At 47.8% G+C, this 18,838-nt stretch overlaps 1 protein-coding gene across 1 annotated transcript in view; it reads right to left on the bottom strand.

Moving 5' to 3' along the window:
* The window catches only part of LOC119978589 (cytochrome P450 3A30-like), a 107,436-nt gene that overhangs the window by 64,501 nt on the left and 24,097 nt on the right, over positions 1-18,838 (bottom strand). The window contains exons 4-5 of the mRNA XM_038820354.1: positions 6,277-6,376; positions 1,928-2,041 (exon numbers count right to left, since the gene is read on the bottom strand). Coding sequence (XP_038676282.1) covers positions 1,928-2,041; positions 6,277-6,376 — 214 coding nt within the window. The remainder of the gene's footprint in view (positions 1-1,927; positions 2,042-6,276; positions 6,377-18,838) is intronic.

Below are 18,838 nucleotides of genomic sequence, written 5' to 3'. Positions count from 1 at the left end.
ATTGTGTGTTGAATCCTCACCTCCTTTCTCACCAATGAAGGATGGACAACCATGAGGGACACTGGTTTGTGCCTCCTTCTCAGACACAGGCATTGGCCTCCCGAGGTCAGTGCCTGTGTGAGGGCTTGCAGGTCCAAGTTCAATGTCAGTAATGTGCATCATTGTGCTCCTGGATTTCTGGACATCTCCCCGCTTAACATCCAGCATTTTCTGCTTTATGTACAACTCCAGAGGTTCATCATCTCCCTCAGACTCCACAACACTTGTCCCAGCAGTCCTCTGATTGCTGACGCACTGGTCACTCCCTACCTCCACTAATTTCCCACGTGTGCATGAAGCACCCTCACTACTCTCTTGACAAGTCACAGCCACGGCATGTGTGTAATCTTCGCTGGTGCTGAGAAATGGGTGTGCCACGCATGCATTGCTTGAAGTCTCGGTGGTTCGTCGCAATTGACCTCAATTGCATTGAGTTTTCTCAGTGCTTGGCACATAAATGAGGTGTGATGATGGAGCAGAGCCTCATCACCTTTACCCTGAATGCCACACACTTCAGCCCAATGGACTCATACCATCCTCAAGAGACGGCAACCAGTCCACGGCCTGATAACCTTCCTCCTTGCTCTCCCTCAAACTTTAGGGCTCCCAGCTCATGGCTGGAGAAGTTTTGCCAACTTTGGCAACCCCCACCAGCAGTGACAGATTGCTCTCGATTGTTGTGGCTGTTTTTCCTGTCAGTCAGTGTAGAGCTCGAGGGCTGAAACCTTCATCTCAAAGGCCATGCCATGCTGCACCCCGCAACTTAAACCCCCTCCCCTTGGAGAACTGAACCTTTCAAAGAGCAGAGGCTTCTAAATTCATCTCACCAGTCTTGGGTTGCACTGGCACATGCATGTTCAGAGGTTCTTGATTGCAACCAGGGATCCACCCTCCTCAGTGCCCCATTCAGCTTACCCATGCCAAGCGCAGATCATCACTGAACCTTTTCCCGCATTGGATCCAAGTTCTTCTGACACGGTCAAGGCTACTGAATCTGCTGATTCCGGATTCCTCAATTTATGCCCTCGTGGTGAGGTGGGTTGGCTTCCTCCTCCCATCTCTCATTGACAGCATGTCCCTCTTTTGCATGGCTGCCTCCACCAGGACTCAGAGGTAGTCACTCGGGACTGGGGCTAGCTGCCCGAACTCCACCCCATCTGCTGTGGCCTTCTGCTGCTGTCGTTGCGAGATCAGGATTATTCTGCGGCCTGTGGCGGATATTTTTGAAGTTTGCGGCAGGCTGACATTTGAAGGGCGCCTGCCTCACTAATTCTATTATGATTAGTCCTGGTTGTCTGAGTTCCAATTGGATCTGGCAGGGCCAGCATTCAAAACCAATTCGGAGGCTGACGCAGAATCGGAACTGCAGACCAGAATTAGAGGAATAGAGATATTTCGGAATGTTGTAGAACTGGAGATTACAGAAGAAGGAAGGAGTGAGGCCACGGAGGGATTTGAAAAACAAAAATTAAGGTTTTAAAATTTGACTGGGAGATGGGCGGTGATGAAGAAATGAGACTTGCTGTGAGCTAACACACAGGCAGAGTTTAGGGTGAACTCAAGTTACTTAGTATTTTAACTTCATACCTGACAGTTCCTAGAGTGTATCAGCATTTACCCTCAATAAATTAAGTAAATTTTCTCGGATTAAAGGGTCGTTATTTTGGGTTCTTGTGTTTGAGTTCGAGTTAAGGGTTTTTGTTTGTATTTTTTGTAACTTGTATAAGAAAATGTTCAAATTTTGAATAAAAACATTTTCAAAAAAAAAATCAAGACAATTATTATTGGATGATTTTGCACCCTTACCTCCATACCTAATCTTACATACCATAAGTAAAAACACAGGTAAATGATCAATCTATTGGGGAGTGGGATGGGGCTCTGTTACCTCTTTCAGCCTCCCGCTGGTGAAGGTTGGGGAAAGCACACTTCGGATCCTCTTCCAATGGTCATCTTCAACCACGAGGATGGATTCAGTCAGTGGCCCATTCAGACCAAAATTCTACAAGAAAAGTAGGAAGACAAATATAATTGAATAAAAATAAACAAAATGTTATTCATAATCTCTGCTAAAGCTGCACAGAGTGTTCTGAAAACAAAATGTTAATTCATAATTTCCATGTTCACAGGGTGAATGGTGAGGGATAGTGTGGAGGAGGGGGAGCAACTGGATCCCACTGTGCCTTTTCTGGGCACAATGCAGGGGGAAAATATGGCAAGATGTTTCCCTCACCCCAAGGGTCCCTGAAAGGCACCCAATGCCATATTGGGTAAGGTGAGCCTCAGGCCTCTCTGGTGGCCCCGCAGCATACATTAGAAGGGGCCTAACCCTCTTTTCAGGACTAATTCTGGATACGTGCAATCCTGATTTACACATACTGGGTGCCAGTCCTTTGATTCCTTGTGTTGTTATGGGCCAGGGTTTAGAGAACCCCAAAGTGTATCATGGAGTTCACATGACCCACAACTTTTAATAGATTGTGGTATGGGGCGCACACGGCCCACACGGTGTGGTACAGCAGAAATGGAAAAGTATTTTTTAAAGCAAAACAATGTTTGTTCTATGAACTCAAATTAACCTTTTTAAAACATACAGTGAACATCTTAGCAACCCATAATTCAAATATAACCCCCAAAGAATACAACACTAAGTAATCCTTAAGCTGTCCTTTTAACATCCACAAAACTTTTAAAAAAATGTTTAACAGAAGCATATCAGGTTAAAGTCACTACTGAGAGCAGTTATTACTTTTAAATCACCAAAGGATCGATTTACAGTTTTTAGATTACAGAGCGAGAGACTGATGCCCCTTCTGGCTGTGACTGCAGCTATCCAGCTCTGAAAATGAAACTAAAACACACCCTGCAGCAAACAGCCTAAAACGAAAGTAAAAGGCCGACAGACAGCCCAGCTCCACCCACTCTCTGACATCACTGTAATAATAAACACCAATTTCTTAAAGGTACTCTCACTACAGATATTTATATACTTACCCATTTATAAACACCTATTTCTTTAAGGTACTCTCACATGACAGTGTGGACTAACCAAAGATTCCCAAGTTCAGCTAACAATTAACAGCATGTTGCAGCTCATGTTAATTCAGAGGCCAAAGGAGCACAAGTACACTGCCTAACTCCATTTCAACACTGTCAGCCTATCTTCCTCCTGTCCCCCCCTCGCTCTAAGAGTCACTGCTGGAGCTGCAGCTGACCCATATGGGTAACCAGCAAAACCATCATTGGTAGCTCACCAGAATTATTCCAATGATGCCCAAGGTCCCAATTTAGGATGAACTTCTTGGCCTATTTCATAGAATCATTACAGCACAGAAGACTATTTGACGCATTGGGCGAAATTCTCCCATCGGGAGATTAAGTGCCGACGCCGGAGTGAAAACCAGAGTGTTTCACTCCGGTGTCGGAGGCCGCTCCTCACCCCCTATTCTCCCACCCCCAGGGGGCTAGGAGCGGCACCGCATCAATTACGCACGGCGGGCCTTGGTGCTGCGTCAAAGCGGCGCCGCGTAAATTACATGGCCGGCGGCGCGTAAATGACGTCACCCGCACATGCGCAGGTTGGCCAGCGCCACGCCGCGCATGTGCGGTTGCCGTCCTCCCCGCGGGCGCCCCGCAAGACATGGAGGATTGATCTTGCGGGGCGGCAGAGGAAAAGAGTGCGTCCTTTAGAGACGCCGGCCTGCCGATCGGTAGGCACCAATCGCGGGCCAGACCCCTACTGAGCGCCCCCAGTGCTCGATCCTCTCCCCCCCCCCCCACAGGCCGTACATGCAGCGTTCGCGCGCTGTTCACGCCGGCAGCGACCAGGTGTGGTTGCCGCCGGTGTGAACCCATCGGATTGGGCAGGCCGTTAGAAATGGCGAGCGGCGATTCTCCGAGTGGCCTGTCGTGAAACGCGGCATGCCGTTTTGGGGGGGGGGGGAAATCACATGCGGGTGCCAGGGCAGCGTGGCGAGAATCGCCCGGCATTTCCGCGATTCTCCCACCTGGCGTGGAGGTCGGAGAATTGCGCCCATTGTGTCTGTACTGGTTCTGCCATGGAGCTATTTACATACTGCCACTCATCCACACTCTCTCCATATCCCTTCCTTTCAGATATTCAGAAAATGTAGAGAAAAAAAATCACATCACAGAAAGAGGCCACTCTGGCCCATCAAGTCTGCACCAGCTGGATAATAGGCCGCACAGCCTCGTCTCATTTTTGGGCACTTGATCTGTACCCTGGAGTTTACCAAAAATCAGGTGCATATCTGCAAATCATTCAAATAAGTCGAGGGTTTCTACCTCTACTATTCTTTCAGGCAGTGAGTTCCAGAACCCTGCCACCCTCTAGATGAAAAATGTTTTCCTAATTTTCCCTTCAAATCTTTCTACCAATCATTTCAAATCAGTGATGGGCAGCCTATGTTAGTGAGTGAGCTGCATGAAATTGGGCAAGTCGATTAACCGTAACTTCATGAATAAGACTGTCAGAAATACTCGGGGCTAAACTGCTTGTCTCAAATTGTTCAAATTAATAAAACAGGAGCACAAGTGGGAAGAGAGAAGAGTCAGGAAGAATCAGAACAATGACTCTAGCTCGTTCCAGGACCTATAGTTATTGGGTTACAACTACTACAAAGAGCAGATGAAATGTTAGATACTTGTAAAAAAAATATTCAATTTCAATACATAGAGGAAATAATCTATATGTGCTGCCAGGAATATAATTCATATATTAATATGCTCTATATCAGGAGTTGAAAAATGAAAAATGAAATGAAAATCGCTTATTGTCACGAGTAGGCTTCAAAGCAGTTACTGTGAAAAGCCCCTAGTCGCCACATTCCGGCGCCTGTCCGCGGAGGCTGGTATGGGAATTGAACCGTGCTGCTGGCCTGCTTGGTCTGCTTTAAAAGCCAGCGATTTAGCCTTGTGAGCTAAACCAGCCCCTAGTTGCATACATTCATTCAATCTCCATAATAATAAAAAAATAATCTGTAGTGTTCCAATAGGCATCAGGTTGCTTCACATTTTAGGATTTCTTACTTCTTAACTGGTGCTATTTTTTCATTGCTTTTAATTAAATCATTTAATTCACATTTCAAATCTGACTGTTCCCACAACTCCCAACAACTGTGGGTTGTTAATAATAAACAAGCTTTACACTGTTTTCCCTCCTGAAGAACAGTCTAACCCAGGACCTCACAAAATTATCATAGGGTTCCTCACTCATAGGATATTGTACCTTTTGGTTACCATTAATAAATCTCTCTTCCGTGCAGGGTCTGGAAACCCTGTCAGAATTCTAGACAATTACACCCTCCGCTCTCCGGGTGCAAATTCCAGGCAACAAACCAGATAAAGCTTGAGCAACGTACACCTTCTATTAATAATAATCTTTATTGTCACAAGTAGGCTTACATTAACACTGCAAATGAAGTTACTGTGAAAAGCCCCTCGTCGCCACATTCCGGCACCTTTTCAGGTACCCAGAGGGAGAATTCAGAATGTCCAAATTACCTAACAGCACGTCTTTCGGGACTTGCGGGAGGAAGCTGAAGTCCAAGCAGACACAGGGAGAACGTGCAGACTCCACACAGACAGTGGCCCAAGCCGGAAATCGAACCTGGGACCCTGGAGCTGTGAAGCAACAGTGCTACCCACTGTGCTACCGTGCTGCCGATTCTACCTAACAACATGGGCGAGTCCAAAACCTCCAATGGTCAAACTTGGACAGATAACCAATGGGAATTTGATTGAACCCAGAGCTGAAAACAGGGGACTAGTTCACAACATCAGCCCACAAGACAGATTTTTGATCTACAAGGGAGTCAAAGGCAGGAATGTGGAGTTATGGTCACAATCAGATCAGGCATGATCCTAATCAATGGTAGTGGATGCTCTAGTGGAAATAATCTATATGTGCTGCCAGGAATATAAATCATACAACCAGATCAGGTATGATCCTAGTCAATGGTTGAGGCCTATATCCACTCCTATTTCTGATTATCTTACAGGGCTCCTCCCACCCTGACACATGCAGCTTTGGATTGATAAGCTTGACAATTGTTCTGCACACCACGAGGTTAGAACTCCCAGATAGAAAAAACATCTGAATCAAGTTATAATCCAGCTGAAACACCAGAGAAGCATGTTTAAATAATCAGATAAAGTGAACAAAGTTTACTGCAGGCATGAGAAAAGTGATAACCCTCAGTTTAGGTCAATACTTACCCGCCTGTTGGTGAACAAAGTGTAAAACTCTTTTATCAAGATGGTTTTAATCAGGTCAGGATCCAGGATGACGAGAATCGGCTGACGCCCATCATAAATCCTAAAGAAAGAGGCAGAAGTGTTAGAAAGTGAATCTGGGCCATAGATAAAGTGTCGAGTCTGACAAGGGGGAACGGCCTGGGCAAACCCCACTCATGTAGACTTCCTACAACCACTTTGTGTGCTCTTTACAGTTAGGTCTCCATCACTATTATTATGGGCCAGGGTTTAGAGAACCCCAAAGTGTATCATGGAGTTCACCTGACCAACAACTTTGAATAGATTTTGGTTATGGGGAGCACAAAGGCCCCCTCTACAGGTGTGATGCAACAGAGATCTAAAATACTTTTAAAATAAAATAATGTTTATTATATGAATCCAGTTAACATTTTATAAACCCACAGCAAACATCTTAACAACTATCAACTCAAATACTTCCCCCAAGGAATACAGTACTCTATAAGTAACCCTTAATCTTTCCTAGAAACATCCATAAGACAAATACACTCTTTAACAAAGCCAGCAGGTTAAATTCTCTACTGAGAGCAGTTTCACTTTTAAATTAGCAAGTGGTCTGAAGACATTCTTTTCATGCAGAGAGATCAAAATTACACCTTGTTTGGCTGGATGCAGCTCCAACTCTGAAAACGAAACTAAACACACACTGTAGCTGCCAGCTCAAAAACAAAAGTAAAAGCAGACAGACAGCCCAGCTCACCAACACTCTGACACCACTGCAGCTATTTGATAAACACGCACTTCTCAAAGGTACATCCACTACAGTTCATAGAATTTACAGTGCAGACGGAGGCCATTCGGCCCATCGGGTCTGCACCAGCTCTTGGAAAGAGTACCCTACCCAAGCCCACACTTCCACCCTATCCCCATAACCCAGTAACCCCACCCAACACCAAGGGCAATTTTGGACACTAAGGGCAATTTAGCATGGCCAGTCCACCTAACCTGCACATCTTTGGACTGTGGGAAGAAACCCGAGCAAACCCACACACACACAGGGAGAACGTGCAGACTCCACACAGTGACCCAAGCCGGGAATCGAACCTGGGACCCTGGTGCTGTGAAGCAATTGTACTAAACACTATGCTACCGTGCTGCCCAATATTTGATAAACACACATGTTTGAAAGGTTCTCTCACATGACACTATAATGGACACTAAGGGCAATTTAGCATGGCCAGTCCACCTAACCTGCACAGGAGCATTTGACCTCACTTCAGCATTACAGCCGTAGGTCAAGTGTAGTTAGAATCAGGAATTCTGAGTCCAACTGACATCAGAATGAAGATGAGAGTTCACTTTGCCGCACTTCAGATTCTCACACCCAATTTATAATCCACAATTATGTAGTATCTCGCACGGCACATAGGGCTGGGTTAATGATAGTCCCTATGTGGCTCAAGGACCTTGCATTCCCCAGTTAACTAGGGGTGGGAACTGTTGTATACAAGGTCAGCCTGACTAGCACAGACCTCCAGAAAGAGAAAGGACTGGTGAAGCCTAACTCGGTCCCGAGTGTATCTACGTTTCTGGATTTGGATTTGTTTATTGTTTCGTGTACCGAGGTACAGTGAGAAGTATTTTTCTGCATGCAGCTCAAACAGATCATTTAGTACATAAAAAGAAAAGAAAATACATAATTAGGGCAACACCAGGTACACAATGTAAATACATAGATACCGGCACCGGGTGAAGCATACAGGAGTGCAGTATTAGTCAGGTCAGGTCAGTCCACAAGAGGGTAATTTAGGAGTCTGGTAACAGCGGGGAAGAAGCTGTTTTTGAACATGTTGTGAATAAACTCATCTGACTCCGTTGCCTTTACTAAACTGGCAACAAACACCTAGCTGTCGCCGTTCACCTCTGCCACCTGTTGTGACTTTCGCTTGCTTGGAACTAAGGTATGCTTTGCTCGCTCACTATGGATGTTTGGACGCTTTTGACCCTGCGATAGAGTCCTGGCCTCAATACACGGAATGTCCCCTTCATTTCTTCAGGGCGAATAATATAGAAAGTGAACACCAGACAGCAATTCTGCTAAAGACCTGCGGTGCACACACTTTGGGATTATTCAGGACCTTACCTTTCTGGCGAGGCCCGATACCGCTGTGTTTGACCAATTAATTATGCTGGTGGGGAACCACTTCAACCCGACGCCCTCTATCATCGTACAATGGTACAGATCTAATATGGTGGTGCAAGCAGAAGGGGAGTCAGTCGCTGAATATATTTCCCAAACACATAAAATTGCTGAGCGATTATTGTGATTATGGAACCGTGTTAGCTGATATGCTGAGGGACTTTTTAGTCTGCGGCATTAATAACCACGATATCCAGAAACGTCTGCTTAGTGAAGGTTCCCTGACTTTTCAGCAGGCATTAAAAAATCACTCTCTCGCAGTAAATCGCAGCCCGGAAATACAGAAGCTGCAAGCAACGGAAGTCAGTATCCCCAAGCACCATCCCCTCGCCCCTCCACGGGTGGACTGCACGAGACTGCCGGAAGATGGCCTTGTCATCAGAAGCACCCTTTCCGGACTCCAATGGAGCTGTCAAACTCCAACGGAGCTGACAGTGCCCCCTGTGCCAAAGTGTGGCCGCCGACCCCGTGCTCGCACCCACCATGTTGATGACCCTGAAGAGACTGACGCAGACTCGAAGATGCAGCTGAATTGCCTGACCTCACCTGCGTGGTCCTGTCCGAATTCTAGTGCTGCTGCATCTGTTGTCCAGCTCAACATTTACGACCGAATTTGCCTTGGGGTGCCTTGGGGTGACTGAATTGTATTTGTTTATTTCAACTTCCCGCCTGGCCACCTATGCTGGGGAGCAGCTGTCCACTCTCATCTTCACCTGCGAGTATCTATCTCTTCGCATCCCCTCCCCGTGGTGCAGGAGGACTGGCCCTGTCTGTTCGACCGTGACTAGCTGCACCGGCTGCGCCTTGACTGGCCGCGGATCATCCAGGTGTAATCGGAGGGTTTACAGGCTGTGTGGCGGAAGTTTCCTGACGTTGTTGGACTTGGCCTCGAGAAGATAAAAGGGGCCGGATCAAAGATCCGGGTAGACCCGCAGACTGAACCTCGTTATTTCAGGGCATGGACGGTGCCCTACGCGCTTGTGGGAAAGGTAGAGGATATATTGAGCGCCTTAGAATCATTCGGCCAGTTCAGTTTGCTGACTGGGCAGCGCCGGTGGTACCAGTCATGAAACCAGACCAATCTGTTCGCCCGTGTGGCAATTATAAGCTCACCGTCAATACGGCATCTCGTCAAATTGAGGACATCGATGCCACATTGGCAGGAGATTCCACCTTTACCAAACTTGACACGAGTAATGTGTACTTGTAGCTCAAGCTCCATGAGGCTTGTATGAATATACTCATCTCCTGTTCAGCGTCTCCTCAGCCTGACCATTTTTCAGCGTGTGATGGTGGGGATTCTACTCGGCCTTTCCCGAGTTGCAGCCAATCTTAACGAGGTCCTCCAACAGGCGCAACGGAGGCCGAACATCTTCAGAACTTGGAGGTGGGTTGGGACACTTTTTCCGAGTATGGTGCCCACAGGGAGAAATGTGCAAGGGACGTTGTTTATTTGGATTACCGGGTCGACCGCAACGGCTTCCACCCAATGGCTGACAAGGTGCAAGGTGTTAATCAGGTTCTGACCGTGACGATTGCGACGGAGGTCCGTTCATTTTTGGGCCTAGTTCATTATTGCGGGCGTTGGTCTCCTCTAACGTTTTTACGCATTATTGTGCCGCCAGGCCCTCAGACTTGACCTGTAATGCCTATGGAATTGGCACAGTGCTCTCACACTGCATGGATGACTGCCTTGATCGGCCCATCGCTTATGCCTCTGGAATGCTGTGGAGTGCAACTGTGCTCATATTGAAAAAAAGAGGGCTTGGTGGCGATCTTCGGGGTCAAGTACTTTCACCAGTATGTGTACGGTTGTCATTATCTTTTACTGCAGTGAACCACAAGCCACTGCTGGCCTGCTTCGGGAAGACAAAGCAGTGCGGCCAATTGCATTGGCCTGCATACAGAGATAGGCCGTTCTTTTAGCAGCATATCAATACTCCTTGGAGCACCGCTCTGGAACTTCGATTGAGCACGTGGATTAATTGAATCACCTTCGGTTTCCTGAAAAGGTGGTCGATACCACCCACCCACGCACACTTCACAAAGTAGTGAAGGTCCGTAATTGGATTCACTGCCAGCAATGGCTGCGTTCATCCACAACCGGACGCGGTATGATCCCATTTTATCCAAAGTTCAACGTTTGGTTTTACCAGTGGTCCACGTCAACAATTCCCAGAGGAGCTGAAGGCTTTTCCAACAAAGATGGCAGAGGTGACCATTGAGGACGGTGTCCTTTTCTGGCGTACCAGGGTCGTCGTTCCTAAGAAAGGTCGATCGTTGATCCTGAAGGACTTTCAGGCGCACATCCCGAAGTAACCAAGTTGAAAATGTTGGCCCTGAGCTACGTCTGGTGGCCTGGCATAGATACAAACATAGAGTCGCTTGCTCATTGCTGTCCTATCTGTCAGGCCCATCAGAAACTCCCAGTGACTGTGCCCTGCACCCGTGGGAGGTGCTTGACTGCCCACGGGCCCGTATTCGTGCAGATTTCGTTAGGCCGTTTATGGGCTCGCTGTTCCTGGTGATCGCCGATGAGCACTCGAAATGGCTGGAGGTGCACCGAATGTCATTTATCACATCCAACACCATCCAACATCATCGACCAGCCACATGCCTAATTTTCCACACAAGGGTTGCCGGAGGTCCTAGTCATGTACAACAGGGCCTCTTTTACTAGCAAGGAATTTGCTGCCTACATGAAGTCGAACGGCATCCGGCATGTCCGCACGGCGCCCCATCACCCTGCATCGAACGGTTGGCGGAGCGAGCTGTCCAGCCCGTAAAACGCAGCCTGCAGAAACAGTCCATGGAATCTATGGACACCAGACGGGCTTCATATCTTTTATCATATCGTACCACTCTTTATGCAGTCACGGGAGAGACCCCAGCCAAGCTGCTAATGGGTCGCGATCTTCGCACTCAATTGGGGTTGTTGCTCGCCGACATTGGCGCTAAGGTGCACCGCATGCAAGAAATGCCCCACTATGCAGTTTAACACCTGACCAGGAGATCTCTGTTCACAACTTTGGTGAGGGTCCGAGCTGGGTTCCAGGGGTCGCCGTTCGTCAGAGTGGTCCCGTCTCATATCAGGTCCATGTGCGCAGCCAACGAACGAAGAGGCACCTTGATCACATATGTGCCTATTCGTCCGATGTTCCACCATCCCCTAGGTGGTCCCCGCCAACGGTCTGACAGGCCACTGGGACTCCTCTTCATGAGCACTGCTATTGCCACCTCCACTCCCTGCTCTGCTATACCCGCCTTCTGGACACCCGTCCAGATAACGAGGCATCTGGATGGAAATTATCCCATTGGGCAGACGCAGCATGGGTTCATAAAGGGAAGGTCGTGCCTGACTAATTTAGTGGAATTTTTTGAGGACATTACCAGTGCGGTAGATAACGGGGAGCCAATGGATGTGGTATATCCGGATTTCCAGAAAGCATTTGACAAGGTTGCTGCATGAGATAAAGATGCATGGCATTAAGGGTCAAGTAGTAGCATGGATAAAGGATTGGTTAATTAATAGAAAGCGAAAAGTGGGGACTAATGGGTGTTTCTCTGGTTGGCAATCAGTAGCTCGTGGTGTCCCTCAGGGATCAGTGTTTCTCTGGTTGGCAATCAGTAGCTCGTGGTGTCCCTCAGGGATCAGTGTTGAGCCCACAATTGTTCACAATTTACATAGATGATTTGGAGTTGGGGACCAAGTACAATGTGTCCAGGTTTGCAGGCGACACCAAGATGAGTGGTAAAGCAAAAAGTGCAGAGGATACTGGAAGTCTGTAGAGGGATTTGGATAGGTTAAGTGAATGGGCTAGGGTCTGGCAGATAGAATACAATGTTGACAAATGTGAGGTTATCCATTTGGTAGGAATAACAGCAAACGGGATTATTATTTAAACGATAAAATATTAAAACATGCTGCTAGGCAGAGAGACCTGGGTGTGCTCGTGCATGAGTCACAGAAAGTTTGTTTACAGGTGATTGAGAAGGCATTGCTCACATTGCTAGAGGAATGTGAGGCCACACCTGGAGTATTGTGTTCAGTTTTGGTCTCCTTACCTGAGAAAGGACATACTAGCGCTGGAAGGTGTGCAGAGGAGATTCACTAGGTTAATCCCAGAGCTAAAGGGGTTGGATTACGAGAGGTTGAGTAGACTGGGATTGTACTCGTTGGAATTTAGGGGGGGGATCTTATAGAAACATATAAAATTATGAAGGGGATAGATAGGATAGATGCGGGCAGGTTGTTTCCACTGGTGGGTGAAAGCAGAACTAGGGGGCATAGCCTCAAAATAAGGGGAAGTAGATTTAGGACTGAGTTTAGGAGGAACTTCTTCACCCAAAGGGTTGTGAATCTATGGAATTCCTTGCCCAGTGAAGCAGTTGAGGCTCCTTCATTAAATGTTTTTAAGATAAAGATAGTTTTTTGAAGAATAAAGGGATTAAGAGTCATGGTGATCGGGCCGGAAAGTGGAGCTGAGTCCACAAAAGATCAGTCATGATCTCATTGAATGGCGGAACAGGCTCGAGGGGCCAGATGGCCAACTCCTGCTCCTAGTTCTTATGTTCTTATGTTCTTCTTCTCGGGATACCGAAATGCTAGATGTGTGATCCACAGATTCCAATATGGATAAATAGACCTCAGAGGTCTCTGACCTGGATGTCGTCGCCCGGCTACAAGTTCTCTGCCCCAGCATTCCAGCCGAAAGCGTCACTCTCCAGCTTGCTATACTCCAGCTACTCCAATTCCGCCACAGGGGTGCAAAGTGCCTCTGCTGAAGCATCAGCGCCACCTGCAACCTGTGGGGCCAGTGTCTGATTCTTCGGTTCCTTCATTGTCATTAGTCTCCCTGACTTCTTCTTCATCTTCTCAATAATTTTATCATACTTGTCTTTCTCTGAGGAGGTCACAGGACTGGGCTGATGATAGTCCCCGTGTGGCTCGAGGAGTATACACTCCCCCATTAACTATGGGGTGGGTGCTGTTGTATACAAGATCGACCTGAGTAGCACAGGCCTTCAGCGTGAGAAAGCACCAGTGAAGCCTAACCGGGTCCTAAGTGTATATGTTTGCTGTGAATAAACCAGTAATTTATTTTTACTCGTTTCCCTCCATTGCCTTTACTGAATTATGTTTAAGTCAAAAGTGCATTGTTGGACTTCCCGTGGCGGCCACGGAGGAGTAGGTCGCACATTTGATAGCTCCCGCCTGTGACGGATTTTTGGACCGTTTTTTCCCCGGATTTTATTGGATAAATCGGTGAAGAGTGAGACAGTGAGGAGAAATCCCCCTCCAGCGTATGGAGAATTGGACCAGAAGTGGCCGTGTGAGAAGACAAAGTTCTACAAGGAAGACGTGAGCAGAGCTGGCAATGCGGGAAAGCATGGCGGAGAAGCAGGTCTGCGGGGAGACGGCACAGTGGTCGACGGAGCAGCTGGTGAAGTTTTTTGAAGATTGCTACGCCAAGCTTAAGAAGGACATGCTGGACCCGATCAAGGCTTTGATTGATCAAGTGGTGCAGAATCAAGAAACCCACGGTCGTGTGATCCAGGAGATGGAGAAAACGGTGTCTGAGCACAAGGAATACCTAACAGTGCTGGAGACCAAGGTGGAAATGATGAATGACTGCCAGAGGAGAAGCTGGAGGACCTGGAGAACAGGTCCAGGAGGTAGAACCTGAGAATCGTCAGCCTCCCAAAAGGCAGTGAGGGATCGGATGCGAGGGCCTATGTGACGAACAAGCTGGAGAAGTTGATGGGGGCTGAGACGTTCCCTCGGCCCCTGGAAGTGGATAGAGCGCACAGAGCCCTTGCGAAGAAGCCCCGAGCGAACGAGCCACCGAGGGCAATGGTGGTATGTTTGCACCGATTCCTGGACAAGGAACACGTTCTGCGGTGGGTCAAGAAAGAACGGAGCAGCAAGTGGGAGAATTGTGAGCTGCGCATTGATCAAGACCTGGGCACGGATTTGGCCAAGAGGCGAGCTGGGTTTAATCATGCGAAAGCGGCCCTCTTTAAAAAGGGGGTGAAGTTTGGGATGTTGTACCCAGCCTGTCTGTGGGTCACATTTGAAGAACGGGATTTTTACTTTGAAACACCAGACAATGTGACTTTCATCAAGGAAAAAAGACTGGATGTTAACTAAAGACACTGAATCCTTGGAGAGTATTGTAGTGGCAATTTGTTGACAATCACTTTTGTGCTGGTAGTGTTATGTGCAATAAGAGGCTGTTTTGATGGTTAAAGTTAACTTTGTCTTACTGGGAGCTGATTGGAGGGGAGGTGGTTTCAGTGGTTGCTTTTTTTCTCTGGTTGTTTTTCCATTGTTTTTTCTGATGTTTGGTGAATGTGATGCTTTGAATATGTTTTTCCAAGTGGGGAGAGAGGGGAGAGAACAATGGGGAGACAGACTGTTTGGTGCCATGGTTGGGAGCTATCAAGTCAGCTTGGTCAGCTGACTCACAGAAGCACAGTGGGGACTAAGCAGGTGTTAAGCTGGAGCTTGATATGGGGGGTTGGGTCTCTGGTGCTGTTGGGGGGGGGGCTGCTTTTCTGACAGGGGAGGAACTGTTACTAGGGGACAAATGGGAGTTAGGGGACGGCGAATGCCCGAGGGGGGGGGGCTCGAGGAGGCCGGGGGCGCGAGCTGGAGGCTGGCCTAAAAAGGGTGATGGCTAGTCGGGGGGGGGACATATAGACCAGACTAGATTGAGAAAGGGGTGGGTTGGCCAAGTATTACATTCAGTGCTGGACTCAAAGACCAGGGGGATAGCAAGCCTGATCAATAAAGGCGTGGCAGTCGAGGCAGGGAGACTCATGTTAGGCATTGGGGGGGGGGGGGGGGGGGGGGTAGGTACATAATGGTGAGTGATAAGCTGGAGCGGTTACGGGTGATACTCGTGAACGTGTATGCTCCGAATTGGGACGATGTGGAATTTATGAGGCGGGAGCTAGGTAAGATCCCAAACTTAGAGTCACATAACCTGATCATGGGAGGAGACTAACACAGTCATTGATCCGGTATTGGACCGGTCAAAATCCAGGACGGGGGGTGCCAGCCGCAGCAAAGGAATTGAAGGGATTTATGGAACAGATGGGGGAAGTAGACCCATGGAGGTTTGCACGGCCAAGGGCGAAGGAGTTTTCTTTTTTCTCCCATGTCCACAAGGTATACTCTCGCATCGACTTTTTTGTTCTGAGCAGGTCTCTACCGGAGGTGGTGGATACTGAGTATTCGGCAATTGCAGTGTTGGATCATGCCCCACATTGAGTGGATCTACGGGTTAGTTTGAAGAGAGGACAAGGCCCGCTGTGGAGGCTGGATGTGGGGTTGTTAGCAGACAAAGCGATCTGTGGGCGGGTGAACAAGCCCATCCAAAACTACCTGGAAACAAATGGTACGGGGGAGGTCTCTGCAGCAACAGTTTGGGAAGCTTTGAAGGCAGTGGTCAGAGAGGAATTAATCTCGATACGGGCTCACAGAGAAAAGGAGGAACGGGCTGAGAGGGATTGGTTAGTTGAGGAGATACTCCAGGTGGACAGGAGATACTCGGAGGCCCTGGACGCGGGGCTACCGAGGGAGCGGCGGAGGTTACAGGCGGAGTTTGGGCTGTTGACTACAGGGAAAGCGGTGGAACAGCTGGGGAAGGCAAGGGGGGGGCGATTTATGCGTATGGGGAAAAGAAATGTTGGCGCACCAGCTCAGGAAAAGGGAGGCGTCCAGGGAGACAGGGAGAGTAAAGAGTAGAGGTGGGATTATGGTTCTGGACATAGTGGGGGTGAATGAGGTGTTTAAGGACTTATACAGCAATTATACGAGTCGGAACCCCCAGCTGGGGTGGAGGGGATGAGGCAATGTTTGGGTCAGTCGAGGTTCCCGAGGGTGGATGAGGATCTGGTGGAAGGGTTGGAAGCTGCAATTGAAATTGAGGAAATAATTGAGAGGCTGAAGGGCATGCAGTCGGGCAAGGCCCCGGGGCCGGACGGCTACCCGGTAGAATTCTACAAGACGTTTTCAGAGATATTGAGCCCACAGCTGGTATGGACATTTAATGAAGCATGAGAGAAGGGGGTCCTCCCCCCAACAATGTTGCAGGCCTAGATTTCATTGATCCTGAAACGGGAGAAGGATCTGGAGCAATGCGGGTCATACAGGCCAATTTCTCGACTGAATGTGGACGCCAAACTGCTGGCTAAGATACTGGCCACAGGGATAGAGGATTGTGTCCCGGCGATGATAGGGGAAGATCAGCCGGGATTTGTAAAGGGCAGGCAACTCACGGCCAATGTTCGTCGGAGGAGAGATAAAGGCGGGTCTGTGGGCGGATGCCCTAAGCAGGGTTAATATATCTTCATGTGCCAGGCTTAGCCTGATACAATTCAAGGTAGTCCACCGGGCACACATGACGGTAGCCCGGATGAGCAAGTTTTTTGGGGTAGAGTACAGGTGTGCGACTTGCACAGGAAGCCCAACGAATCATGTCCACATGTTTTGGGCATGCCCGAAGTTTAGAGGGTTTTGGCAGGGTTTCGCTAAGGCAATGTCCACAGTACTAAAAACACAGGTGGTGCTGAGTCCAGGGGTGGCGATCTTTGGGGTGTCGGAAGAGCTGGGAGTTCAGGGGGCGAAAGAGTCTTGGCCTTTGCCTCCCTGGTAGCCCGCAGACGGATCTTATTAATGTGGAGGGACTTGAAGTCCCTGAGTGTAGAGACCTGGGTTAGTGACATGGCTAGGTTTCTGTCTCAAGAAAATAAAGTTTGCCTTAAGATGGGGGGGGGGGGGCGAATTGTTGTTTTATGGTTGGGGTGTGAGAAGATTGTGATGGGGGTGGAAATGTTTATTGTTATTATTAAAAAAACTTGCAAATACCCTGATAAAAATATATATTTTTTAAAGTGCATTGTTGAGTTTACAATGGGTAAATTCCAATTGGCCTGTCCTGCTGGAATAGATAGCAGGGGCTGGTTTAGCTCACTGGGCTAAATTGCTGGCTTTTAAAGCAGGCCAGCAGCACGGTTCAATTCCCGTACCAGCCTCCCCGAACAGGCGCCGGAATGTGGCGACTAGGGGCTTTTCACAGTCACTTCATTGAAGCCTACTCATGACAATAAGCGATTTTCATTTCATTTTTTCATTTCAAGCCTGATAATGGCCAGTGCTGCAGATTCAGGGTGAGGTTTCAGGGAGAGGGTAATAGTACAGCTGTACCAGCCACTAGAAATTAATTACTGAATGTATTTTCCACCTCACCAGCAAGCCTGATTGACAGGTGGGTTAACCTGCAGTAGAAAGCTATAGCCAAGATCCAGGCAGCAGGTAGGGAAAAAAAATGGTGTTGGAGGTGGGATGTTGTAGATCAAGATGGTCAGAAGAGCGCTGCAGTACTTCAGGCCTAGGTAACCCAGTCAAAAGTGGCATGCAAATATAAAACATGTCAAAAATTAATGGAAGGAGGCAGCCTCTATAAAAGACTCAATATACCGGACAGTGAATTAGCCACCCCACTCCCACCAGAAGCCCTTCCTTAACTAAAGTTCCCAGTCCAACAAAAATCACCTCCAGCATTAATTATCTTTTAAGAGAATTTTGGGATATTTTGGGGCCTCCTCCAAACTCTTGCAATGGATGGAATTGCTGGTGTAGACTGGGAAGTTTGCACAGACACACTCCCTTGCTGTAAGAAGCATGGGCAGATAATTCAGCCAAACCTCTGAACCACTGCCAGAATCCAACAGTGAGACTGGGTCGATTCCCAGCAGATTGGAGCCTCACCACATTATTCCAGTGAATTGAATGGAGAATCACTCGGCCAATGTCTAAACCCAAACGGATTGAATTTCAGGCTCAGTGTGAATGCAGCATCGGAAACAGTACCTCAAGGTTGAACGCTTGTATAAGAACCTAACGTATTAAGGTTGAATCCCCTTGCCGAAAACTGCAGAACTCAAACAAATGTTGCATCCTTTTCAGTACAATGATAAAAGTGAAGGGACTCAGACCAACAATGTCACCCAATGTAAATATCGCATCCCTAGAAACGTAATAATTGCATCAGTATCAAAACTGCTTGGAATGATCTGTGCCTTTGAACTGTGTTTACCATTTGTACAGCACATCTTTTTTTTAAATAATTTTTTGAAAAAATAATTTTTTCCAATTAAGAGGTAATTTAGCGTGGCCAATCCACCTACCCTGCACATCTTTGGGTTGTGGGGGCGAAATCCACGCTAGCACTGGTAGAATGTGCAAACTCCACACTGCACAGAACATCTTAAACTACATTTTACATAACTGGCGTAAAATTTTTGACATGGATAAAAATCCACACATTCATATTCATTACTGGCTGATTAAATGCA

The sequence above is a fragment of the Scyliorhinus canicula genome, chromosome 15 (assembly GCF_902713615.1).
Source record: "Scyliorhinus canicula chromosome 15, sScyCan1.1, whole genome shotgun sequence".
NCBI lineage: Eukaryota > Metazoa > Chordata > Chondrichthyes > Carcharhiniformes > Scyliorhinidae > Scyliorhinus > Scyliorhinus canicula.
Note: the sequence above shows the minus strand (reverse complement) of the source record. Positions and strands in the feature narration are given on the sequence as shown.